General features: G+C 31.0%; 1 protein-coding gene across 3 annotated transcripts; it reads left to right on the top strand.

Moving 5' to 3' along the window:
* Positions 1-4,569: 4,569 nt before the first annotated feature.
* On the top strand, positions 4,570-27,875 carry LOC113864395 (probable LRR receptor-like serine/threonine-protein kinase At1g56140). 3 transcript variants are annotated; one of them, XM_027498042.1, is made up of 25 exons: positions 4,664-4,914; positions 7,547-7,589; positions 8,381-8,570; positions 8,708-8,779; positions 9,122-9,193; positions 9,281-9,352; positions 9,795-9,866; positions 11,279-11,350; positions 11,439-11,510; positions 11,693-11,764; positions 11,843-11,914; positions 12,033-12,104; positions 12,575-12,646; positions 12,737-12,802; positions 14,283-14,348; positions 15,961-16,005; positions 16,826-16,890; positions 18,466-18,842; positions 23,515-23,713; positions 23,832-23,990; positions 24,445-24,563; positions 25,206-25,416; positions 25,529-25,757; positions 25,892-26,042; positions 26,992-27,573. In XM_027498042.1, the coding sequence occupies exons 5-25, from the start codon at positions 9,183-9,185 to the stop codon at positions 27,376-27,378; spliced, it is 2,661 nt and encodes an 886-aa protein (XP_027353843.1). In that variant the 5' UTR covers positions 4,664-4,914; positions 7,547-7,589; positions 8,381-8,570; positions 8,708-8,779; positions 9,122-9,182; the 3' UTR covers positions 27,379-27,573. The 3 variants fall into 3 exon arrangements, with proteins under 3 accessions (XP_027353840.1, XP_027353843.1, XP_027353841.1); XM_027498039.1 differs by lacking the exon at positions 7,547-7,589 and having other exon boundaries at positions 4,570-4,914; positions 26,992-27,875; XM_027498040.1 differs by lacking the exon at positions 7,547-7,589 and having other exon boundaries at positions 27,042-27,506.

Raw genomic sequence — 27,875 nt, forward strand, 5'->3', positions numbered from 1 at the left:
TAGATAGTGCAAGTAATTATCGAAAGTCTTGTATACTATTTTTATTCTCATTTTATCATCCTTTGTGGTTCAACTACATCTCCAAACATGTTGAATGAGTCAATTGATATTTGTACGTTTCCAATCACCTATTTTAAGATCACCTAGTGAGCTTAGGAAAGGAGAGGGATTGCTACAAATAAAGTATCTTGTGAGTATTACACCGGATAAAATATTTACTCACTAAACATGCATGGATATAAAACAAAATATCCACAATGGAAATAGATACGGATAGAGTAACGATATTAAGAGAAGTATTTTTTATATAAGTTTAAATTTTTTTACATTCAATCTGAATCTTTTATTTAACTTATATCTAAACAGTTAATAGAGAAATAAATTATAATTCTTTAAATATAAAATTAATAAAAAACTCAAATTAAATATAAAAGTTTATGGACTTATACTACTATGAAATATATTAATTATATAAATATATTTTTTTATAAATATTTATTTTATTGCATAATAAGTGTGAATATGATTTACAAGTACTTAGATGGTATGAATATAAGAGTTAAAAATAATATATCAACGTAATTATAAAGTTAAGTATGAATATTTTTTTTAAGTGTAAATATAAAGATAAATATTATAATATCTTACCTATTGTTATTCTTAAAAAGGAGTTATATAAGTCAGTAGCTATACTAACCACTAAAAAATTATACTATTTAGACAAATTTTGTAACGTAGTTCTTTAACTTTCTTTTTTATTTGTTTTTTTAACTCTTTTATTTATTTTATTTTTCTAACTTCATTTTCAAGTTAATTTTTTTTATTATGATACAGTTAAATTTCATCAAAAGTTTTATCTGAAATTGTAATTTTTAATTGAATCTTTTTATTGACTCGTCTAATTCTATGTACCGGCTATAAAACATAATAAAATTTTAGGATAAAGGACGTATAATAATAACAAATAAAAAATGATAAATGCTTTCTATACTTGATCCTACATTATAATTCATGAATGATAATTGAGAGTTTTAAGTTATTTATTGAAAAAATTTACTATTATTAATTTCATTTTATTCATATTTCAAGAAAAAAGATAAAAAAGTGAAAGTTTTAAAAAATATTGAGAATTGAAGCACACAAAGAACTAGAGATATACATGGGCAAGTATACGTCCGTGTATATGAGCATGTATCTCACTGATCGCGTCAATTGAAGTGTATCATCAAAACCAGAGATGTATACGGCCAAAGTACATGGGCGTGTACTTTTCAAGAAAGCTGTGAAGTGCAATTATTAGAGACCAGAGATGTACACGGCCAAAGTATATGAGCGTGTACTTTTATGGAAAGCTTTGAAGGGCGTTTTTTTTAGAAACCAGAGATGTACACGACCAAAGTACATGGCCATGTACTTGGGTCTGTACTTTTAACATGCGTCAGAATTTAAATTTATGTGAGAAGATGAGCTTTTGGGCCACTCATATAAAAGGGAACTTGACACAGAAACTTAGGGAGGACGATTTTTGGAGACGAAAGACTCAGAGACGGCAAGAAGATGAGATCAAGCATTCTAATTCATATCTTTTGTAATTTTAGTTTCAAGATATTTAGATTCTAACTTTCCTTTGAGTATCTAGACGTAATGAATCCTAATTGACTAAATTTTCTGGAATTCTTCTAATGCTATTTCATATTCTTTTCTCTTGGGTTTAATTGAGTAGTATCAATTTTCTTTTATCTTATTTTCTTGTTTGAATTTAAGTAAAATTCTTGCATGAAATTAACACTGCTCAATTAAAAAGACTTGAATTTATTTCTAGAGATAGAAAGAAGTGAGTTTTCTGTATTAAAATTAACCCTAATTATGGAATTTATAATGAACTTAATGCAATCTAGGGGTATTAATTAAGGAAGAGATTCTGATTGATCAACCGAGGGTTAGGAATCATTATCCTTGAGAAAGGTATTGATTTAATTCAGAATTTTCTGCAGCGATAAGGGTTTGAAACTAAGTAGTTAAAGAAGAATTTCAGTTATTTCGACATTTAGAAAGATTTACCGTCTAGATACTTGCCTATTTCCCTTGAATACCTTTAGTCATACTTTTCTATAATTTATTATCATAAGAAATATGTTCCTTTCAATTTATTATTCTTTATTTTTAGCAATTTTATCAATAAACTTATTTTTTTCATATTCATTAACAATTGCGTAATTAAGGAAGAAATTCTTATTAAAAGTCCCTGTGGATACGACACTTGATACTCTATTTTTCATAATATTACTCTGACAACGGGTACACTATTCCAGTAATTCAATTTTTACACACCAAAAAATTACTAAAATATAAATATTTATAATTAAAGTAAAATAGATTTTAAAGAATATTCTAATTTCATTTCTCATTTTAGTAAAATGAAATTTAAAGAAAAAATTTTTATGTTGAGAAAAATATCTGCACTAATTTTAATAATAATTAAAAAAAATAAAAAATAGGTGTTAAAAAAAGGATATAAGAACATTTTCATTCATTAATATTTTATTTTAACCGATAAATATCTTAATCTTTTGATATGTTGGGTCATAATATACAATATTTTTTAAAAAATTATCATTAAAAAATTATTTTTGTAAGATTATGATGAGATTTAACGGTATTTTAATACATGAACTGACTTGAAATAAAAATAAAAAGTTAGAGAACTAATTGAATAAAAAATGTTTAAAAATATTTTTTTTTTAAATTTTTAAGAATTAAGTCAATAATTTTACTTGTTATAAGTAAAATTATAAATTTTCTTATCTTTTATGTTTAAAAAACTTTGATTTAATCTTTTATTTTAAGTTATACTATTTTTGGTCAATTTCGTTATATCAATTAACAAAAGTGGTGCCAATGTGATCAACCTCACAACAACGTTGTTTTGGTGTTTATGTTTTTCACACTTTTTCTTCATCTCTCTTGAAAACTAGTAAAACACTTCCCTCATTTGAGACAATGAGTGCCTCCACACCTATGATCTATGTGCATGCTTTAAAGATACATTTATCAGTTTTAGAGAAAATCTCCCTCTTTTAAAATGAAAGGGACATTACTAACCCCAAATTCAGTCTTGTATCAATTTTTTCTATATTAAACTTTGTAATTCTTAAAAAAATCTAACATTGTAGGCATACAAAGACAATGAACTATCATTGTCAAACTAAGGCTCTTGATACCATTATTATTTAAAATATAGTATTTCCACACACACTATTACAATATTACAGTCACATGCAAACTATAAATTGTGCACTAAATAAGTTTCCAAAAAGAAATGTTGGTCATAATGGACATGCTTAAGTATGAACTCTTTTCTAGTTAGAACCCTTTTTAGTACAATACTCACTATCACACACAAGTCAAACTTGATCATTCTATTAAATTTCTCTATTTTAATCTTTATAGTTCTTAAAAAATATGACATTACAGTTTTATGCAAACTATAAATTGTGCACCAAGTAGGTTTCCAAAAAGAAATGGAGGTCATAATGTAGAAGAACAAACATGTTGCAACTACAAAGCATACTAAAATTATAATATCTCACTGAACCAAACCAAACCAAAGGTTCTTGATACCATTGAGTGACATGTTTTTTTTGACAATTTTCTTTAACTAGACTACTAAGATAATATAGTAGTAACATAAAAATTAACATGAAAATGTTAATATATATTTGATAAGAAAAACTATGATTGTTGTTTAATAATAACCAGATAACAACACCCCGTAAAGTTTTTTCTAACACAAACCTTTTGTTTTCCTCAACATTCCAGTACACTTTATCTCTCTAAAACAAATATCTAAACATTCTATAACACTCTAAGATAATAGTATAAAATAAATAAGAAAGTTAGATAACTATAAAATATTTTTTACTGATGCAACTTAAAACAAAGAACTTGGGTTAAGATTTTCGACTCATCAGTTTTGAGTGTATATAAAATGTAAATGACTTATGGCTTAATACATCTTAAAAAAAATAGAATATAAAAAATGTGTTATATATGGTTATGTCTGCGTTAAACATGTCAATTAAAAAATATGAGAACCACGTGAACAACTGGTGCGTGCTTACATTAGGATAAGGGGGCGCTGCGGTTAAATATTCAACTTCTAATTCCGAACATGAATCCACTATTATTATTATTATCATTATTTATTATCAACTATGTATAAAATTATAAGCCTACCTACCCTCCTCCACATTGTGAACTTATCACCTTTTTTTAATTAATTGACCAAAATAAAGCCAAAAGTAGCCATATTTATCTAAAAGATTTTCTTACCATTGACTTTAAAATATTTACTGAAAAATTAATAAGTAAAAAGTTTTTTCGAAAATTATAGTAAAATTACAATAAAAATATATTGTATTAATTTTTTTTACCTTTAATTGTCTAAGCAATATCCTAAAAACTATTGGCAGACATCTTTCTATCGACGTTTGCAAATTGAATGTGAAAATGTCTCACCAACGAAAAGATGGCTTAAGCAACTTGATACATGTTGCCATTCCATTTGTGCTGTGTCAACAATGAAACTGACGTAAGCTTTACCTATGGCCAATAAAATCAGCATATTATCTATACTACACACTATATATTATACATAGTCAGAGACGCCATCTTTGCCTCTACTTTGTGCGAAAAATCTCAGGATATTATTTTTCTCCGTAACTTAATTTGGTTTTGCTTACCAAATTAATAGCGAGATTATTGCTACGTGAGGGTCGATCGAAGTTCGTATCATGGGACGGTGTTTATCACGTAGTTTTGCTTTTCTACTTGTTTCTGCTCTCTGTGTCTTCAGCTGCTTTGTCGATGTTGCAGAAGCTCAAGCTGCAAACGCTACTACAGATCCTAATGAAGGTGAGTGCTTATATTCTTTTGTTTTATGCTAATTTCTCATCATCATCGATCAGTTATATGTCCATCAATAGACTAGTTTTCTTGCTAATTTGTAAACGCAAGCCGAGGTTTGAAATGATCTGTGAATTTTCTGAGCTTCAGTTTTCTGGCGTAAGTAACAGCCAATATTTAAGACCTCACAATCTTTTAAAAGGCTATAAATATCATGAACACAATTATTTTATAAATCATTTTCATTCGATGGATAGTTTATGTTTGGATTGTTTAAAATATATTTTTTTAATTTTGTAAAAAATTAACAGAAAATTTAAACAAAATGATTTTGCGTTTAGGATCTCCTGAAATTTAATAATTTTTTTTCTAAGCGAAATTAAATTAAAAGAGGATTTGAATATAAATTATAAGTTTTGTTAAAAATATAAATAAATATTCTCCATATGGAATAGAGAAGAGTCTTTAAACAAGTAATGTCATATATAAAATTTATATCTTTTGCCTTACAAAAAATATCCTATAATCAAAAAGATATAAATTAATGCTTTACTTTTTCTTGGTTGACATTTGTAAAGTTTTTTTTTTCCCAATTGGTTTCTAAGTTTCTCTCCCTATCTCAAATTATCAAAAAGTCAAAGCCATGTAACATGCTAACGAAAAATTAAATTAATGGGAGACAAAGTGGACATGTGATTTATGTTTAGAACAAGTAATTTAAATTGTTGAATGGGATTGAAATGAATATCTAAATTAAACTAAACCAAATATTTACATTTGAATTTGTACTTTTAATTAAAAAAAATTATAAAAATTGATTTTATAATTTCAAAACAAATAAAAATGATCATATATCCAATGTGCTTCTGGTTAATAACAATAAAAGTATGATATAGATCCAAATTTTAATGTATTATTACTTAAGGTTCGATTGAAAGTTGATCTTTTGAGAAAAAAGGAGGGAAAGATATGATTTATGAAATAATTATTTTTTTAAAAGTTTTTAAATAAAATAAAAGGATATGATTTATAAAATAATTATTTTTGTTGAAAATTTTTAAACGAAAAGAAGATTGTTTATAAACTTTTATAATTGTATATTCTTAAATTCTTTCAATTTGAGAAGTTTTATATTAATTTTACTTATTTTTACTCTTCGGATTATTTATTTATTATAAATAAAACTTAATTTTTTTTATAATAATTTAATAAGTATCATATCAATAATATTTATTTAATATTAAATTTATCATAATACTTAAAATATTATTAAGTATGCTGAGTATTTTGTATTTATAAAAAAATGATAAATATTTGCATGAAGCCTACTAAATGGTATTATAATTTCATCACATAAATTACTAACTTTTTTTTAAAATTTTTTTAACTTCGCCTTGTTAAGGGTATGAGAGGTCAAAATATTGTAGTAAAATTAGAAAAACCATATAACTGTGTACTAATTAGGTGAACATTTTTAAATTGTGCTGGAATGATCTTGATTTCATAAAATTAATTTTAACGGTTAACTTAAAAAATGAAGTAATTTTATATTTAAATATTTTTATAATATAATAAATTTATAGTGAAATTTAATAAAAATTTTAACTAATGCAAATATTAGGTAAAGGCTGCTTTTATTAATATAATATTACGTTTGACAAAAAATTTTTTTTCTGTTTGTAAACATATTTAAAATTGAGTCGTTTATTCTGTTATCGACCTAACTATTAAAGTTGTTATTTTATTTGTATATTTATAATAAAAAGTGTTTTAAACAAGAATTTAAGCAAGACTAATGACACCTAATTAATTTTTTTATAATTTTTAAATAAAATATTTAAAGTAAATTATTTTTTATTTGCTTATATTTTTGTTTTTTGAATTAAATAATAATATGTAACTTTTTTAACTTTAAATAACCTTTACTAAGAATATGTTGTGAGCTTTTATAAAATATTCACAAACATTATTTAATTTTAGAATACGATGGTGATAATATAAATAGCTTTATTTAAGTTTCTATGGTTAAAAATAATTGAATTTATTTTAAAAACTTGAACCAATTTTTGGGTTTACATTAACTATTTTTTAATTTAAGAAGTGTATAAATAAAATCTGTATTAATAAAAGTTTAAAATAGAATATTTTCTTTAAATGTTAAGTTTGTATTTGGATGAGAGACGAAGTAAAAATAATAAAAATAAAAAAAGGAAAGTAAAAGGTAGAATAGAAATGAGATAAAAAAAAATGTGTTATTAATTAATAAGATAAAAAAAAGTAGAAAAACTTTTGGACGGTTATTTAAATAAGTGAAATTAATAAATAAAATATATAATTATATATAATAAAAAATGTCACTTAAATGTTTTACTATAATAATTTCTTAAGAATTTTTTTAAATTTTAGATATTTTATTAAAATTTTATTTTAAGTAAAACTATCAGAAGAAGGAAAAAAAAAAAAAAAACCAAGTTGTCTCCCAATCAAAATTCTCCTCATTGGAGAAAAATGAAAAATGGATCTTATCCCTCTTTTCTTCTTCCTTCTTTATCATTTCATTTAACAGTTGACTTAAACTCTCATCTATTCATCAAAAATCTTTTTTCCCCTAATTTCCTCATTACTAATTCCACTCTTACAGACGTAGAAATTGAATGCACTGTGATTCTGTGAAGTAGATTTACGTAAGTATTGTAATACCTTTAATGAGATTTATTTTAACACAAATTAAATACCTGAAAATTGAAATAAACAATTTATATTTTAATTTTATTTATTGAGAGAGAGTTATAATTCGTTAACTTAGATGTTAAATTTGTACATTTACAATATCTAATAAGTTTTTTTTTTTTATACAATGCGATATTTATTAATACAATTATTAAATTATTTTTATGATTATATTTATTAAAATTTCATATAATTTAAATATAGCTAAGTATATTATTAAAAAATTAATATTTACTTATATTTTAAAAATATTACTTGTTAAAATAAAACAATACCATAAATTATTTATTATTTTTTTTATAAAATTTTATAAAATTGATATGTTTTATAAAAATTTTCAAACCAATTATTAAATGAATCAATTTTATATTTTATAAAAAATTATTAAATATTATAATTGTTGAAGTTTAATTTTAGTGTTCAATAATTTGAATTATACGTGTCAAATTTAAATATTTAGACTAAATAATTTTTTATAGAATAAAAAAGTAATAAATTCAACGATTGAAATTTTATAAAATTTCATATAAAATAAAATAAACTAATTTTTTTTGTATTATTTTATTTTGAAGTATAATATATTTTTAAATATAAAAAATATTAAATTATAATAGTATCATTTATGTATATATAAAATATTTAATAATAAAGAAGATTTATAAGTATAAATTATAAAACCATTTAAATTTTTTTTATTTTTTTATTTTTAATGCAATTCCTTCAAAATATGAACTTTTGAATGCAGCAAGAGCTCTGAATTCAATCTTCAGCACGTGGGATATTGAGGCAGACACAACTCAATGGAATGTAAGCGGTGATGTATGCAGTGGAAGAGCCGTTGATCTCACTACTACCATTGATGACGGCACTTACAACCCATTCATCAAGTGCGATTGTTCCTATGACAATAGAACTACTTGTCACATCACAGCACTGTATCTCCCTCTCTCTCTCTCTCTCTCTCTCTCTCTCTCTGTAAACTTTTCTTAAATTTTTAGAATGAATTTCTGTGTTACCATGTTAAAATTGGAATTTAATATTTTCTTACTTTTTAAATTTATGAATGGCACAGGAAGGTTTATGCATTAGACGTGGTTGGTGAAATTCCTGAAGAGCTATGGACTCTAACTTATCTCACCAATTTGTACGCTTTCTTCCATGTTAATATTTTAATACTCATTGCTTATATTAAAAAAGAACTAAATTTTTTTTATACCCTATGATCTTTTATGGAGGATAGTTATAATTTTCATGTTGGTTTAAATGAACTAGCAGTGTGAATTATTAGTGTTTGAGTGGAATGCCCAATGCATTAGGAACAATCATTAAAAACTTCTAGATAAAAGAATGTTATCTTGAAGTTTGTTGCAGGGTTTTAAACTGCATCAACCTGCAATTGCAACGCAACTGCTACTGAGATATAAAATTGGTTGTGCAAGAATAAAAACCTCTTTAGCTATGTTAATTTTTATTCAATTGCATGCAGGAAACTTGACCAGAATTACCTGACAGGTTCTCTATCTCCAGCTATTGGGAATCTAACTCGAATGCAATACATGTAAGGCTATTCAACTCAAGTCCTTAATATTCTTTGTATTTAATATTAAGACACACAATTTCTGACATTAACTTTGTTCTTTGTTAGGAGTTTCGGCATCAACAATTTATCAGGGAACCTTCCAAAGGAATTGGGAAATCTTACTGAGTTAAGATCATTGTAAGTTATCTACTTTGAGCTTCGTTTTTTCTCCTTTGATTACAAGGAGATCTCAAACGTGGTCTATAGAGGCAGAGTGTAGAGGTAAAGTGGTGCCAATGGGTTGCATTTTCTGGAATTTGTAGTCAACTAAGAGAGTTAGTATCACTTGAGATTTGATTCTTTGGTGTTAGTTAAAAGTTTAATTAGTAGTGTGAAAATGAGACTGACCAAAATGGGCGAAGCTCAAATGTGTCATAAAATTAGACTGGTATATGGGCATAGAAAAAGGATAGAATTATGATTGATCTTATGATAATTGATATTTGTTTCCTCATATAATGGGATTCATCATGTCTCTAATACATAAGTGATTGAACGGGACTATAAATGATAACTGGCATGAGAAATTTTTCTTGATCACAGTGACACTACTAATATTTATTATTTGTTCAACTTGCAGGAGTTTTTCTTCAAACAACTTCTCTGGATCTCTTCCACCTGAACTTGGGAAACTGACAAAGTTAGAACAACTGTAAGTACTCCTTCAGTCTTAGTTTCTATATATTCTCGTGTTTTAAATCAAGTTTGCATGTTTGACATTCCCCATTTGTGAAAATAAAGCTGTAAATTATTTTATGTAGTGGGATAAGGTTTGGTTGTGTTGTTGTTCTTATTCTTCCAATAGAATTTGCCATGATATGATGACAATAATTAATATTTTGGACACATACTAAATTAAAGTAGAACTTGACAAATTTGGCAATCATTAATGGTAGTCTAGGGAAACAACTTAATGAAAGAACAACAGAAAAACAGCACAATAATGGGACAGCACTGCAGCGGGTGTCGAAGATTTGTATACGGCGTAATTAGGGGTATATAGACTTGACACAAAGAATTCACTCTCCTTTATGCAAAGTTAAATTTACCTCCAAAGTTATGGTTGCTTTTCTACATAGAGTTACATGCCTATCCAATGATTTTACACCTTCATTGTTTTCTTTTTTATGCCGAAGTATTGCCCAGCTAGCATAATTTTTTCTTGTATTAGAAGTGTAGTGGTGAAAATAAAACTTCCGGAAGCCAAACATACACCGCTAGTTTAAATTTTGGACTAGCTGGGAGGCAATAGCCATACCTTCCCTCCAATGCATTCATCCTTGCATCTTCTTTCTCAAATATTTAGACATCCAATGTTAGTGATTCTTAGTGTTAGTATTATTGCTGAATAAGTTTCTATATCCTTGTATGTATATGTGTGTATGTGTGTGTTAGAATTCGTTAATACTAGGGGTCAAACTTGAATACTTACACAACTTAATAACTTTTTTATAGAATACAAGACTGACTAATCTAACTGTTAAATCATCTTATATTATTTTCATGATCATCTATATCAAATTTCACATAATTTGGACATTTGTAGGTATGTTATTTAACATTTAATATTTACTTATATTTTAAAAACATATAACACATTGAAATAAAATATTGTGAAGAAGTATTTATTTATTTTGTTTTTGCATGAAATTTTATAAAGTTGATATACTTGATAAGAACTTTTAAATCAATGGTTGGATTGATTAATCTTACACCCTATAAAAAGTTATTAACTATGTAAGTGTTCTTGCTTGACACTTGGTGTCCACAAATTCTGACTCTTTTTCTCTCTCTATATGTAGAGAGATCTAGATCTAGATACTACGCTTTCAAGTTCTGTTAGTGGATACAAACAGTAATTGTATAGCTGGCGAGTTCAATATTTTAATTACTCCAATACATGTAAAGAATAGTTCTTTGTAAGAGGATATTGGGAATAATGAGTTTATTCTAGATAATGCAAAGCATTGGATCTTTTTATTCAACACTACAGTTTGTTACAGAGTTATATATCTCTTTTGCGATAATAAGAGGATATTAATTTTAGAGAATATTTTCTTGCAGCTACTTTGATAGTTCAGGAAATAGTGGTCCAATTCCTTCCACTTTTGCAAGCCTGAAGAATTTGGCGATAGTGTAAGATATAGCTGCTCTCATGTGCCTCATATGCTAATAGATTTGAAAAGAGCTTCTACAACAGTAAAGGTTTTTTTGTTGATTTTAGTTGGGCTTCAGACACAGAACTCACGGGTAGAATCCCAGATTTCATTGGGAATTGGTCTAAGCTTCAAACCTTGTAAGATAATATTACCAATCAACTCTTTTTCCCCCCTTATTTTGAATTAATCAGATGAAAATATTTTTGGAAAAATTATTTATATATGATGCAGAATTAAAATTTTCTCTCATGGTTTCTTTCAGTTTCTGTTTCAGAAGTGTGTACTGATAGGTTTTTTGAATCGCTGTATGTCTTGATAGGAGGTTTCAGGGGAACTCCTTCATTGGCTCAATACCCTCATCATTTTCCAATTTGACATCTATGTCAGAATTGTGAGTACCATCACTAGTTTCTTGAATGGTTGCTATTGATTAATGATAGCTAATATATCATGTTTGATATTAATGTAGGAGAATAAGTGGTTTATCTAATGGGAGCGCCTCACTGGAATTTGTAAGGAATATGAAATCTTTGATTATTTTGTAAGGACCCCTCATTGCTAACAGTCATCTCTCAATCTGCCATGTAGATAGAATTTCTCTGTACTTCTTTCTTTTTCTTCATGACTGTAGTCTAAAAATTTGACAACAATTGTTGCAGAGAACTAAAGAATAACAATATTTCTGGTTCAATTCCATCCACCTTTGGAGAATTTCTCAATTTGACCCAATTGTGAGTTTTATGATATTTGTGTTACTCACTTACACTTCATATTTGTATGAATCTACTAAGCAAAAAGTTGTTTGTTTGAAAGTAACGAATTAGAGAATGTTCTGTTGTTATTCCATAGCTTGTGTACAACCTGATTATTGGTTCTTTATATAAGGGATATCTTGAATTTGAAGTACTAATGCTTTCAAAATGAATTACTGAAGCATTTATTGCTGGTAATTTCTGCTCAGAGTTCATCATTTTCAGTACTAGCTTGGCTCAAACTTGCCATTCTAACTTCTGTTTATCTTTTCTGCTTTCAGTATTTTCATTCTTCTGAGCTATACATAACTTCAAAAATATTTTTCATAGAGACAGAAGATAATTATATACTGTTTCACATTGTATGCAAAAGGAGCACAATTATCTAGTCTTATTATTATGTTTTATCTCAAAGCCATAAAATTATATTTTTGTGCATGCTCTTGCAGGGATTTAAGCTTCAATAACATCACAGGACAAATACCAGGACCAATTTTCAATCTGAGCTTGCTCCAATACTTGTAATTTTGCTTTCCCTGATAATTATACACTGACAAGCTGATATGCTATCATACATCATTTACAGGATGTTTTGTTTTAATATGATCCAGGTTTCTTGGAAATAACAAACTTAATGGCACTCTTCCTGGGCAGAAAAGTTCTTCTCTTCTGAATATGTGAGTAAGCTTGACCTATTGAATTATGGAGGATGGAATTTTAATCTACATATATTCTAAGTCTTTTTTTATTCTATTACTTCAATTCTGGTTGTCATTTTTTTTATTTTCTGATTCAAAATACTTGGGAAAATGCATGGAACCCATTTCAACTGTAGGTCTTGCATGGAAAATCCCCTTCATCTTTGAAGCTCACCAGCATGACTCCTTGGATTTACTTTAGAGTGCATATTGACCACTTAAAATGGATGTTTCTTGCACATGCACCTGCTGGTGGTGGGGGGGTTTCAGTATGCACAGTTTGGCAAGTCCAAGGAGTTTTGTTGGTGAGTTCAAGACAAAAGGGACTGTCTACACATGAACCATTATTGGAGGAAATTTCTTGCATTTTGCCCAGAATATTGCATTATATATATAATTGCTATTTAAAATTTTAAAATTACCCCTTCATTTGAATTTGAGGGAGCTAATCAGAACACGTTGGTACAAGTTTAAAAATTAAGCAGTTTTATCATACGGCAAGGCATGGATGTGTGTATTTTTCTTTGTAGCCGTTTGTCAATTTACCAATTGTTCTATACTAATTCTGTGGGCATCTATCTTAATTGGGTTAAGGAAGCTTGGATACTTTAAAATGGCTATTATACTTATATTAATGTTAGATATATATCCATATTGGGAACTCCTTGGACACCATTGGAAACTGCATCGTGTAAAGTTATTTTATTCTTACATATTGTGTACTAAGATTTTGGATCCTCTATTATTAACTAACATGATATTTGGTCATGTCAGAGAGACAGGTACAATTTTGTCAAACAAGGACCCACCAAGATTGGTTGTAGGATCCACTTATTAAATTTGATAAAAATACATTTTTTTTCTCTAATATGACCATATCATGCTACTCAATATCTTGAGATGATCCAAATTCTTGCACAAAATATGTGTAAATATCATATGCATTGGATGTATGCTGCTCTTCTAATGTGTCTAGAATGACTAAATTCAATGCTGAAATGAAAAAGAGAGCATAGCAAGTTCTATGTTGATGTTCTTTTGACTTATCTCCTCTTTTTACCCTGACTCTTGGAATAGCTCAACTATTATGATGCCTTATAATGGTTTTATTTTATTTTTATGCTTTCATAATAACATTTTAATAATTTTTTGCATCCATAGACCTATTTTTTTAGGAAATTTCCTATGTTGTACTTGTACCTGTGTCACATAACATTTGATACCTGTGTCTACACTTATCCATACCTATCCATACCTTTTCATACTTGTATCTTTGCATCATATTAATTTCTTCAAGTTTAGTACCTATTTAGCTGTATGTGTAAACAAGACTTTGTCAGCTCATGTTGATATTCAACTTTGACTCTTCATTCTACTCTAATTTCAATTTGAGACCTTCATTCATCAAGTATGGTCCTTCATGTAGTTTGATACTTTGACTCAACCTACTTGCTTGCAGAGACTTGTCATACAATGATCTATCAGGTAGCCTTCCCTCTTGGGTAAATCAACCAAATTTACAACTGTAAGTAGTGTGGTTCTTTTCTTCCCTCTTTTACATATTTACTTGTTAGTATGTCCTGCATAAAATGGGTCTATGTTAGGAAGAATATGTTTGGAAAACAGAGGAGGCACTCTGCGTTCTCTACTCTTGAAATCATTCATGAGAAGGAGAAAACAAAAGAACATATAACGTTATCATGATTCGGCACCTTTTGCGGACATCTACAAATTCAATATAATTATATTATGTTACAATTTTTGACCAGATAAAATTGCAAAACCTCTCACATACAAATTTTGCATAGACATAAATTATCTCCCTTACAATTTTTGGATGTCAAAATTGCAAATCCTTGCTTGACACACAACTATCCAACTCCCTAATGCACACAAAAGACTATGTTGTGGTGATAAAACTCATAATATATTTCATATTTATAATATTTTTCTATCTATTCTTTCTTCAAGTTTTTTGATGTGGGACTTGGATTAATTTGCCCATTTAAGCCCAACAGAATGGAAGGGCTAGTTGGAGGCTTGAATGTCAAGTCTGTTACTATTATATGATTGTCTACCTTAAAGTATTTCTTTTTCAATTTTATTTTATTAAGATGTCTCCCACAATGGTTAGGAATAGAGTTAAAATACTCATTATAAGGGTTTGTGTAATCCTCCTCCTAAGCCTATGAGCTAGCTTTTGGTAGTGAGTTAGGTTCAAGTTTCTTAACATAGTATCATAATCTTTTTATTTGAAATGTTAGGCTGCTCACAAATGTTTAGTCCTGTTGGGTCACCTGCAGATGTCTAGTTTTGCAAATTTTTTGATATCTAGCCTGGGCATGAGGGGTGTTTGTTAAGAAGTTCCACATTGGCTAGGCATAGAGCCAAAATACTCCTTATAAGAGCTTGAGTAATCCTCCTCTTAAGAACTAGCTTTTGGGAGTAAGTTATGTCCAAAGTTTCTTAACATATTTAAATAATTGCTGAAAGTTAGAAACACAATCTCAAGCACTACAAATGAATAATGAAAATTAAGGAATGCAAATGCAAATTTTATTTTGGAAACAAAATTGTGTGATATAGTGATCTAAATAACAAGGTACAAATACAATTCATGTTATTAACATTTAATTTCTTAACCATTTCTATTCATTAATATCATAGCTACAGTGATTTCATCTTGTAATTCCTTTTGCTAAAATAATAAAATCATTCTTGTCTCTTTCTCTTTCTAATGATCAACTAAAATTTTGTTTGTATTTTAACATCAAATGTTAAAATAATAAACTGGTTGAGTTGGGCTCCACATCTGCTATATAGACAACTTAAGCCTAGCTCTCTAGATTTACTGGCTTTCTTTTGTCTACAAGAGAGAGTGAGCAAAATATGTATATATAGGAGGCATGTGAGACTATGAGAGAGATGAGACTCGGAAGAGCTAATACCAAGCATACATCCATACAAGATGTACATTGGTTTTACTTAAAACTAATATTGACTGTCAATGTAAGATTAATTAGTTAAAATTAGTTCTTCTCAAGCTCTCTCCTGGTAAGCTCTCTGTGTGTGTGTGTGCACATGCACATGTGTATTATGAAACTAATATGGTAATATTTTTGTGGTGTGATACACAGGAATTTAGTTGCCAACAACTTGACAATTGATAGTTCAAGTAGCAGGTGATTTTTATGCAGTTTCTTTAATGATGATTGTTTTAATAGTTATGGATGTTTCCTTTTCTTCGTAAAATGTGAGTTATGATCTTGCCTTGATCCAGTTGCTCACAGTTTTTACTCAAGATTGATAGGCTGGTTGCACCTTTTCTTGTTATTTGATTTTAACAATCTTCTCATCCATTTGAAAACTTCTTCTTTTCAGCATAGAATTACTGTATCTTGCTATCAGTGATACTTAATTAATTTAATAGCTATAAAAATTTGTATCATTGCAATTGATTTTGTTGGTGTCCTTATTATTTCTCACCCTTTAATCGCTCAATATTTTTTTATCATTAACAGCTTTATTGGATACAACTTAGCTTGTGTCATGCACTCATGCTTATTTGATATGCTCATTAATTTCTTCATTGGATACTATGTTCATTAATTACTTTATGCACATTTAATCTCCAAAAATATAAATGGCAATTAGTCAATTTTTAAACATTGTTAGCACTAGTTTGGTTAATTTTCCTAAATTCAGAAGATTTCTTCACAAGAATCCTGATTTTTGGTTCTCATACTATTTTAGGGTCTGAGTTATGCCTTAGCAATGATTTCTCATCCTTTGATTTCTGTTTGCTTCTTGGAAATTTAATTTGTGCATCAGTTTGACCAGTGTAAAACTTGAATTGTATCAGAGTATGCTTCATTCTGACCATGAACTTAGTTTAAAAGTGTTAAACATAATTCTTTGGTTGCTAGTATTGATTATCAAGTGAAAACTAATTTTGTATAGCCATTAATTTCTCTAGTCTGAAACATAGCTTTTCTTTTGCAGTGGCTTGCCCACAGGACTCAACTGTCTCCAAAAAAATTTTCCTTGTAATAGTGGTGTTGGTAGATGTAAGTTTGACTTTAGATTAGTTTTTCATGTCATGTGAGCCACTAAAACTGAAAAAATTATTATCCCAAATAAATCCTTAAGATTATTATAATTGATATCATAGGGGGTGAACTTTAGCATCATGGTAATAAGAATACTACCTTTTGACTTGGAGGTCATAGGTTCAATAGTTGTAAATAACCTCTCCATTTGTAGGGGCAAGATTGCATATATCTATCCTCATAATTGTAAGGCAAACTTTGATGTCATTTCATAGTTAATTGTCATGAAACCTTCCCAGATATGTATTATTAGTATGACTAATTAGAGACGCAAATACCCTTTACTTAGAGTTCCTTACAAGTAACAAATACTGGTAAGATTCTCCTTATTACATAATGTAGTACTTTATATTTGTGTATATAACTGGTACTTATATTTAAAATATTGAAAATAAGATAGAAACTCAAGAAGAAAATTTCCTTTGCAAGGAAGAATTGCTGCTTAACAGAGAGAAGCACAAATATTTGAGTATATAAATTGTAGCAAAATGCTGTGAAGACAAAATATGTAACATATTCCGTCGTCATATTCCTCTCGAGCCTACTCTTCATTTTCTCTTATATACTTGTTGAAGGACCATCAAATTATCTTTTGCTATTGTCAGAAACCTGTTGAAAGTCATCCTGTTACCGTCAAGTTATCATCAAGTTATCACTTACAAATATAACTAACTTTTATGTTTGTCAATCTTTCTGCAAGATTTATAAAAATATGCCTCAATTCCTTGGCCTTACTCATCACTACCTCTTCCCCCAGGCCAACCACCATTTGATCAAAGAATTTCCTTCTTGACCTTCATTGGGCTCTTCTGAATAACATTAAACCTTGACAAACAGATTTGTACAACTTTTGTTATTCACAAATCTGCTTCTGTTTCTGAAATAATTTTGCAATATCTTGTTTAATGACTGGCATAGTGGTTACTGGATACTAAATACTAATTGAGCCACAATATGAATATAGTGAGATTCCTCTTCTAATACTTTTCAGAATGAATTAGGATGAGCTAACTAAAGGATTACCATGGGGGTATTATTCACTCCAGGTTATAAGAATCCTGTCTGCAATTGCATTAAGGGAAGAGGTGAATAATAATAGAATAAATATACAATTTGATTCCTGAAAGTGACACTTTTTTATCTTTGGTCTGAAAGTTGTTTTTACAATTTAGTCTCCAAATGTCTTAATATTTACATACATTTCAGTCCTTCTCTTACAAAAATTTAAGCAAAATGGGAGTAAGATTGTATGCAACAAAATTTTCAGGGATCAAAAGTAAACAATGTGTCACTTTCTGGCATAAATTTGTGTATTCACTCATAAAAATATTTTATCTCAATAGTCAGATCAATCCTGTGTATCAAACACTAATTCAGCATCCTGACTATTGGATTATAGTGACTGAAGGATCTCTGCCCTCCTTTTTCTGTACATGGAAAAGAAATATTAGGTTTTATCTGAAGTCATATTTGTTAATTAAAACTCCTTTTCCCTCAAATTGATCAGTCTCTTAGCTATATGATTCTGTGCAGATTCTGACTTTTCAATAAAGTGTGGTGGTCCCCGAATTACCTCGGCAGATCAAACTATGTATGAAATGGACAATGCAACACTTGGTCCTGCTACATACTTTGTTACTGATACAGATAGATGGGCTGTTAGTAACATTGGATTATTTACTGGGAGCAATAATCCTGTATACAAAAGTTTTGTTTCTAATCAGTTCACTGGTACTGTGAACCCAGAGCTTTTCCAAACAGCAAGACTCTCTGCTTCATCATTACGATATTTTGGTCTGGGGCTGGAAAATGGTTTTTACAACATCACCCTCCAATTTGCAGAAACAGCTATTCTGGATACTCCCACATGGAAAAGCCTTGGGAGACGGGTCTTTGATATTTATATTCAGGTACTTGTGTCTTTACCAAAAGCTTGGAAATCATATTGATGATGCTACAATCTACTTAGATACTCATAGTTAAACAGATAATTGTTACCTTAAATGTCCCATGGAATGATCTAACACCGCATTTAAGTACCTATATGTTGAGAGAGGAGATACCAAAAGAGATTGGAATCAATCCATGTATTTTGTTTACAGCGGAGCTATTGAATTTTATAAGGAAGAGTACATATTTACAAGATTCTAACACACTCCCTCAAGTTGGAGTTTATAGGTCATATACACCAAACTTTGTTACATATATAGTTAATCCGAGGATCCCTTAGTGAGTTAGTAAATATATCTGCTAGTTGATCATGGGAATTGACAAAATTAGTAGATATTTTCCCATACATGACTTTCTATTCTGACAAAGTGACAATTAATTTCAATGTAACTTGCACTCTCGTGGAATACTGGATTTGAGGCAATATGCATGGCATCCTAGTTATCACACATAAGTGACATGTGTAACATCTCTAAACATTGGTTCCTACAGAAACTATTTGAGCCATATAAGTTCTTGACTGGCTATGGCCATAGCTCGATACTCCGCTCCACACTGGACCTAACTACAATATTCTGCTTCTTACTTTTCTAAGAGATAAGGTCATGTTCGACAAATATATAGAACTCAGAAGTGGACATTCTATCAATGGGAGATCTTGCCCATCCCATGACTCGAGTGTGTCCTTTGTCTTCATACAAATGACCCTTTCTTGGAGTTCTTTTGATGTATCGAACACATGTAAGTCACTGCGTCCCAATGTTTCTTACATGGAGAGTTGAGGAATTGACTTATTACACTCACTGCGAACGATAGATCTGGACAGGTAACAGTGAGGTAGTTCAACTTCCCTACTACTCGTCCATACCTTAGGATCTAGAAGAGGCTCTCCCTAATTTGGTAAGAGCTTGACATTGGGATCCATGGGGTATCAACTATCTTGGAATTTAGCATTCTTGTTCCTTTTAGAATATCCATTACATACTTCCTTTGGGATATAATGATCCTATTTTTGAATTGTGCTATTTCTATTCCCAAGACCAGAAGACTCTCCCTGAGCATCAAAGCAAGGAGATTGCTCCATGTAGACCTCATCGAGCATATCACCATGTAAAAAGACATTCTTGATATCCAACTAATAGAGAGACCAATGATGAATAACAGCAATGGATAGGAATAGTCGTACATAAGGCATTTTGGAAATGAGAAAAAGTTTCTCTGTAATTCAACCCAAAGATTTGAGTATAACTTTTAGCGACGAGACCAATCTTAAGCTGGTCAACCTTGCCATTTGGACCAACCTTTATCGTATACACCCATCAACGACCAACAGTTGACTTCCCTGGTAGTAAAGGAACGAGGTCGCAAGTTCTACTGTTCTATAATGTACACATCTCGGAGGATGAGGCGAAAGAGTTGATTCTAAAGGTGAGTTCATGGTGTTGTTAGCGCTAGGTGGCAGCAATATAGGACGTGTATGGCACTGATAGAATTGCATAGGTGGAGGAGATGGGTTTGGAGGGAATGGAGACTCCTATGGAGGACAAAAAAGGACTGAAATAGGTGCAGTCGTAGAAGGAGAAGACTCGAATGAAGATGCTCCAGGCTCAAAGAATGAAATGGAATCAAAGAAAGTAACATCAGCAGAGATTAAATACCTGCGAAGAGAAAGAGAATAACACTTGTACCCTTTTTGAGATCATGGGTACCCAAGGAAAACACTCTTATGAGACCGAGGAGAGTTTGTCAATGCTAGGATCAAAAGCATGAACAAAACATGTACAACCAAAGACTTGAGGTGGTAAAAGATAAAGAGAGTGGTAAGGATATAGAATTTGATGAGGGATTTTACCTTTTAGAATGTAGGAGGTATGTGGTCGATGAGATAACCACCCAGTAAATACCGTATCACCCCAAAACTGATGAGGAACATGAGAGTAGAGAAGAAGAGTTTGGATAGTCTCAAGAAGATGCCTAATTTTGCATTTTGCAACCCCGTTCTATTGGGAGGTATAAGGACAAGATGTTTGATGCAATACACCATAAAATGCCATAAAGGTCTGAAACGGAGTAGACTGATACTCACGTGTATTATCACTTTGTAAAGTGCCAATAGGAATACCAAATTGATTTTTGATTTCATGAAAAAAGGATTGAAAAATTGAAAGTAATTCTAAACATTTTTTCATTAAATATAACCAAGTAAGCAAGAAAAATGATCTATAGAAGTAACAAAATATATGAACCCTAATGTAGAGAAAATACGACTTGGACCTCAAATATCTTAAAACAAAAGGGGATGAAGCCCGCGTCATAGTGCAACTAGAAAAAGAATTACGAATATGCTTTCCTAATTGACATAACTCACAAGACAAAAATTTTAACTTAAATAGACTAGGGTATAATTGTTTCAACTTATCAAGACTTGGATGTCCTAACCAAGCATGAATCAATCGTCCTTCCCGTACTCTAGTCCTGCAAGGAAACAAAATTTTTGGTAAAAGAGATGACACAATCAAGAGACTGGGTAAGTTGACCGATGGACAATAAATTTAAGGAAGTCCCAGAAACATAAAGGACATTATGAATAGAAAGAGAAGAAAGAGGATAAACAATACCAACACCTTGGAATTGAGTTTGAGAACCATTTGTCATGGTAACAGAAGGTTAATAACCATAAATAGAAAGAAAAGAAAAAAAGGATTTATTGTCAGTGATATGATTAGTGGCTCCAGAGTAAAGGACCCAAGGGCCTGAAGAGTGAGAGTTGCCAACAAAAGAATTACCAGTGTGTACAATAGCAATAGTGGAACATGAGGCCTGACGTTCTTCATACCATTTCAGGAAGTCTTCATAGGAAGGTGATGGGTTTGGATCCAGATCCAATGACGGAGTGAAAGTTGAAGGAGGCACAAAACGCTAAGTGACTTGGGCAATGTGCGGAGATTGATCATGTAGAGTCCAACACTTATCAATTGTGTGGCCGGTTTGTGGCAATGATCGCACTAGAGACGTCCTTTGCCGCCCTTTATAGTGGAGATCTGTTGTTGTTGCTAGAAACCAAAGCAGAAGAGTCAATAGGAATAGAAGGCAAAGACTTAAAGGAGGCTTTGGTAGGAACACGAAAGAGATTCTCCAAGTACTGTCCATGGTAGTTTCTATGGGCAGACCGTATAGAGCCAAGGACATTAGAAACTTTTTGCGATTATCAAGTTCCATGGTAAGAATGACAACGAGAGGAAGCAATTCATTAAAGTCATAGAAAAGGCTAAAGACCGAGCCCAGATAAGTCGACATAGAATCCTTAATTTGATGGGTACTAAGGATGGTCATGAGATCTTCACAAACTTAGTAGGGTTGTTGAGAAGTGTTTGTAAAGAGTTGTTGGTCCTGTGTCCAAACAGCTTTGTAGGTTTTGTGAGTGCAAAAGACATCGCAAAGAGATGGGTGAATGGTGGTTTGGATGATACAATACAACTGAGCGTCCTCTGTTTGGGTGAGATGCGTCTCATAACCCTATCCAACAACCCAAAATTCAATGTGAGAAGCCAAAGAGTAGTCTTACTATCCAACTGCTCGGAAGAAAGCAGTGCAGTGACATGGTTGGTAAAAATCTGAGTGTCAGACTTCAGAGTGCCGAAGGTAATCATTGTCAGCGACAAGAGAGAAAAATGCCCAAACAACAACAAAAAAGGGGCAAAACAGGGGAGAATAGGTGTCCAAACACCGTACCAAGACCAGATACTGGTAGAGGGGAAAGGGGCGAGCAAACCTTGGTCGACGGTGTCAGGAAAGAACGCTTGACATGCTCTCACGTGCAAAGAAACAGGGTGATGCGTGAGAAATTATGACAGAGACGAACGAGGTACATGGGGCGTGTGCGGACTCCAATGAGGGTGCGGCCACTGAGGTTTGGTCGATCTGCAGGAGGCGACTACAACAGTGACATCGACATAGTGGTCAAAGGTTAGACAGTGGTGGTGGGGTTGGACTAGTGGCAGACGGTGGTGACAATGTTGGAAAAGGACACAACTAGATGAAATGCTGAAAAATGGAGATGAAACATGGTTTTTGGAAAAAGATTTAGCACTAGTGGACAATGGATCCACCGGGAAAAACACATATTAGAGTTGCCTCTTGTCAAACTTTAAGAGAGTATAAGGTTGAAAAGGTATTCTATACCCTCTTTAGATTAATGGTTGTAATTCCTCTAATACCTTAAAGACGAGAGGGTATTAGTGTCTTTTTAAACTAAACCACTAACTCCATTATCTTTTAATATAAAACTAATGGTTAGGATTGTTCTACATATAAGAGAAGGTACCAAACCCTTTCAATTATCAATTACTTGGGGTACTGTAGATTTTACCGGTATACTTTTTTATATGTTGCTAAATGTCCTTATACTTTATTTTTCATGTCAGTTAACCCTCTTGCAGTGCTACCTTTTTGTATCACTTTACCCCCCATATGGGATTTATTGACAGTAAAAAAGTATGAGGGCCTTAATTTAAACAGCATGAAACTACTGGGTGAAGTGTAGTTTACTTTAAAAAAAAAAATGAATGTTTGGCCCACTCGTTTTCTGGCTGTTATTTCACCTTCATTTTTCTTTCCTTTTGAATATTCTAGGGAACTCGTGTTCTCAAGGATTTTGATATACAAAAGGAAGCTGGGGGTTTCTCTTACAGAGCTGTGCAAAAGCAATTTAGGTTTGAAGTGTCAGAAAACTATCTTGAGATCCATCTCTTTTGGGCTGGAAAAGGGACTTGCTGTATACCAGCTCAGGGTACTTATGGGCCCTTGATTCAAGCCATCAGTGCTGTCGCAGGTAAAACCTTGAAAATATTTGGCAGTTCAGATTGTTAATTACTAACCTTTCCCAATGTATAATCTATTGTCAGATAAATTTTCAAATTTGTATTTAATAGTTTTTTTGTGTTGTATAGACTTCATACCTTCAGTTAGTAACAATCCTCCAAGCAGTAAAAAGAATAGAACCGGTCTAATCATTGGAGTTGTTGTTGGAGTTGGAGTAGTAAGCTTTCTATCAGTTTTTGCAATTTTCTGTATTATTCAGAAAAGAAAACGCGAGGCAGATGATGAAGGTAAACAATTGTTTGAATATTTGCATAGTATGGTTCTCCAACTTTTTAAATCATCTTTCTGCAAATCATTAATGATATTCTAGATTATAAGTAATACATATATTGCACGGGTTGATATTTGAAGATCTAGTGGGACATACATTATATATGATTTTAAGCAACAGTACTTTTTCACCTCAGCACAACATATTCTATATGTTTAGGTTTTGTATCACAACATTACCAAAAGATACAGCAAAGAAATTATTGTATTTTGCTTAAAAGTTCAACATTGTAGACAATGCATATGCATTTGTTCTATAATTTTTTCTTATCTTAATTCAAAACATTTGGAAAAGGCTCGAGAAAGGAAGTTTCTCAACTTGAATAACTAGAAAATCAGACATCATCCCTAGCTTCAACGAAGCAAGTTTCTGCTTACACAACCTTACCTTTACCATGTATGATTTTGCAGAACTTTTAGGAATTGATACAAAGCCATACACTTTCAGCTATTCTGAGCTAAAGAATGCTACAAATGACTTTAATCTTGAAAATAAGCTTGGAGAGGGAGGTTTTGGACCTGTTTATAAGGTAACATTTTACCACTTCATTAGAGATAATGGTTATATGCCGCTTTACAAAAGTTTATCATTGTCAACACTGGTTCAAATGATGCTAATGGCAACTTGAAGTCAGTGGTGGAGCCATGATCAATTGAGGGGAGTGCAGACCTAATTTTTTTTTTTTTCATTACATTAAAAGTGTTTAAGAAAACTAATAGGTTTATCTGCATCCTAAACTAATAAACTAATAGCCTCCTATTTATCCCACCTCCTTATTGTCCCATAAAAGAATTTGTATGCCTTTAGAGCTTCAAGTTCTTGATATTACAATTTTAATTTGTTTAATGTAATAATTTTTATTACTAATTAATTTTAAATTGCAGAAGACAACTGTAGAGTAGAACGCTTTTTTTTCAACTGATGATCACTAATAATTATTTACCTTTAATTTTATATGTCATTATGTTCTTAATTAATAAATTTATGTAGTAATTTGTCATTACTAGCTTGTACTTCCCTTCCCCTAACCTCCAGGACCTGACTCTGCCATTGCTTGTAGTTATATTTTACTGAAGAAAGTGGTAAAGTTTTATTCTAATATTCAATTTTTGGGGGGCTAATAATTAATTTCTTTCTTTAAGATTACTGTTTTCCCTTCCTGTTCTTGTAGGGGACACTGAATGATGGAAGAGTAATTGCTGTGAAACAACTATCAGTGGGATCCCATCAAGGAAAGAGCCAGTTTATAACTGAGATTGCTACTATATCAGCTGTGCAACATCGTAATCTTGTCAAATTATATGGATGTTGCATTGAGGGGAGTAAAAGACTTCTAGTCTATGAGTATCTAGAAAATAAGAGTGTAGATCAAGCATTATTTGGTACGAGAAAATGATAATTTTCATTTTAATGTATGCATATTTATGAATGTTTATTTGCTTTCTCATTTTTGATTAAATGAAAACTAAGGACAAACGTGGTTTGTTTGGCCAGGAAATTGCTTAACCCTCAATTGGTCCATGCGCTATGATATATGCTTGGGTGTTGCTAGAGGATTAACTTATTTACATGAAGAGTCACGGCTCCGTATTGTACACCGTGATGTAAAGGCTAGTAATATACTGCTTGATTCTGTGCTTATCCCAAAAATATCTGATTTTGGGTTGGCCAAATTATATGATGAAAACAAGACCCATATAAGCACCCGTGTGGCTGGGACAATGTGAGTCATCAGCACTTGATTATCTTATATCAGTTTCATGAATTTTTTTCCTTAGTTTATTTGTTTATGGTTCATTGTGATATTTTTGTTTTAATTAACTATAAACTGTCAAAATACTCAAACCCGTGATGAAGTGGATATCTTGCACCGGAGTATGCAATGCGTGGACACCTTACAGAGAAAGCAGATGTTTTTTCCTTTGGTGTTGTCGCTCTAGAGTTAGTTAGTGGGAGGCCAAATTCTGATTCAAGTTTAGAAGGAGAAAAGGTGTATCTTCTGGAATGGGTACGTCTGCTGCCTCTGCTTCTTATGAATGTTAATTTTACTTAACATTTGGTTAATGTTCATACCTCTAGCTTTTATGTTAATTACACATTATGTATGAAACATTATAATCTGAAGTCCAAACCCTTTCATCTGCATTTTGGTATTGCAACCAAGTTTGAATCTGATATCCTTAACTGTTAAACAAAGAAAATGTCATTTCATTTGTAGAGAAACTTCTAAACAATTTGATTGATATTGCATTTGGTAAGATGATAAATGAGTCTCTGTCCTCTTGATAACTTATACTAATTCCTAAAATGCTTTGGTGCGGAAATTTTGGTTGTTTTTTTTTTTTCATTTGACTTCTGATTTTCTTGTTACGTAATATGTTGACTTCTGATTTTCTTGTTACGTAATATGTGGGATGTGATAAACCATATCATATAGATGAGTCTCTCACCTATTGCTGTCTATTTTTCTGAATCCTACAAGAAGAAATGAAGCTTTTCTTTTCATGTTTGCCGATGCCGTGACCTATTGGCATAGGATAATCCTGAAGATGTGACAAAATATAATAATTGTAGCTAAGATTTTTGTACAACATTAGTTTATGTAAGATGCCTTTGATTATAATGATTGACTGGGATATAATCTCACTCGAGTCATCTGGTCTTCATCAAAGATGTAATGACTTTGGTGAGATCATGTTTCTCATGTTTGATCAGCTTTCCCATATTAAATGTTCTTTATGAAGATATTAAATACAAATTGGGAGTATATAAAATCATTTTTCCCATACCAGTATCTTGTTATTTAAAAATGTCTTCAATTTATATGGGATGATTTGTCACGGAATATTCAAAAAGAATTTATGGTTCCCTCATATTTGATACCTTCAATTAGTGCATTGAATGTTCAAAACATTTTGCTTATCTTTTTAATGTTAATTTTGTTTTCAATTTCTCAGGCTTGGCAACTTCATGAAAACAACCGCATAACTGATCTGGTAGATCCTAGACTTTCAGAATTCAACCAGGAAGAATTAAAACGCATAGTAGGAATAGCGCTTTTGTGCACACAAACATCACCAGCTTTAAGGCCATCAATGTCGCGTGTGGTGGCAATGCTTTCAGGAGATATTGAAGTGAGCAATGTAACTACGAAGCCCGGATATCTGACTGATTGGAAATTTGATGACGTGACAAGCTTGATGACTGATATTGCAATCAAAGGATCATCCAATACAAGTTACCCGAATTCATCAGCAAGTACCAGCACAGTGGGTGGTGCATACCATTCACCAATAGATGCTTCTAAACCCATCCTCGATGAGATTCTTAAGGAGGGTAGGTAAGAATTATTTTACTCTCGAGTGTTCAAGTCAATTGTACAAGGATTATGGAAATTTGCACCAAAACTGTTTTCCTTCGTTGTATTATTGTATATGCTACCTTAATTTGTAATGTAAATAATAATTAAAGTGATTGGGAATGTACAACAATGATAAGGTCTTGGTGCCATGAAATGTTATCATTCAAATTGGATTTAGATGACGTGATGTGTGTGATAGACTGGAAAGCACAGTTTCATTTATTCAAGAAAACAAAAATTCAGAAGAAAGGCCCCTTGCTTGATTCCATTCTCTTTCGCCTTCCAATCTGCATCCATCCGGATAGAGCACTCTTAAAGATGGTACAGATAAGGTTAGGAGAACAAGTCTTTAGGGAAGCAGCATGTCAAATCAACTAAAGGATTGTTCTCTTTTAGGTGTAGCAGTCCAAAAAGCAATACTACTTTTAACCTTCTTTGTAGTATCTTCAAGAAGATTTAAATCATCTTTAGCAATTAAAT

Source organism: Abrus precatorius, unplaced genomic scaffold (genome assembly GCF_003935025.1).
Source record: "Abrus precatorius isolate BTA unplaced genomic scaffold, Abrus_2018 Scaffold4, whole genome shotgun sequence".
Lineage (NCBI taxonomy): Eukaryota > Viridiplantae > Streptophyta > Magnoliopsida > Fabales > Fabaceae > Abrus > Abrus precatorius.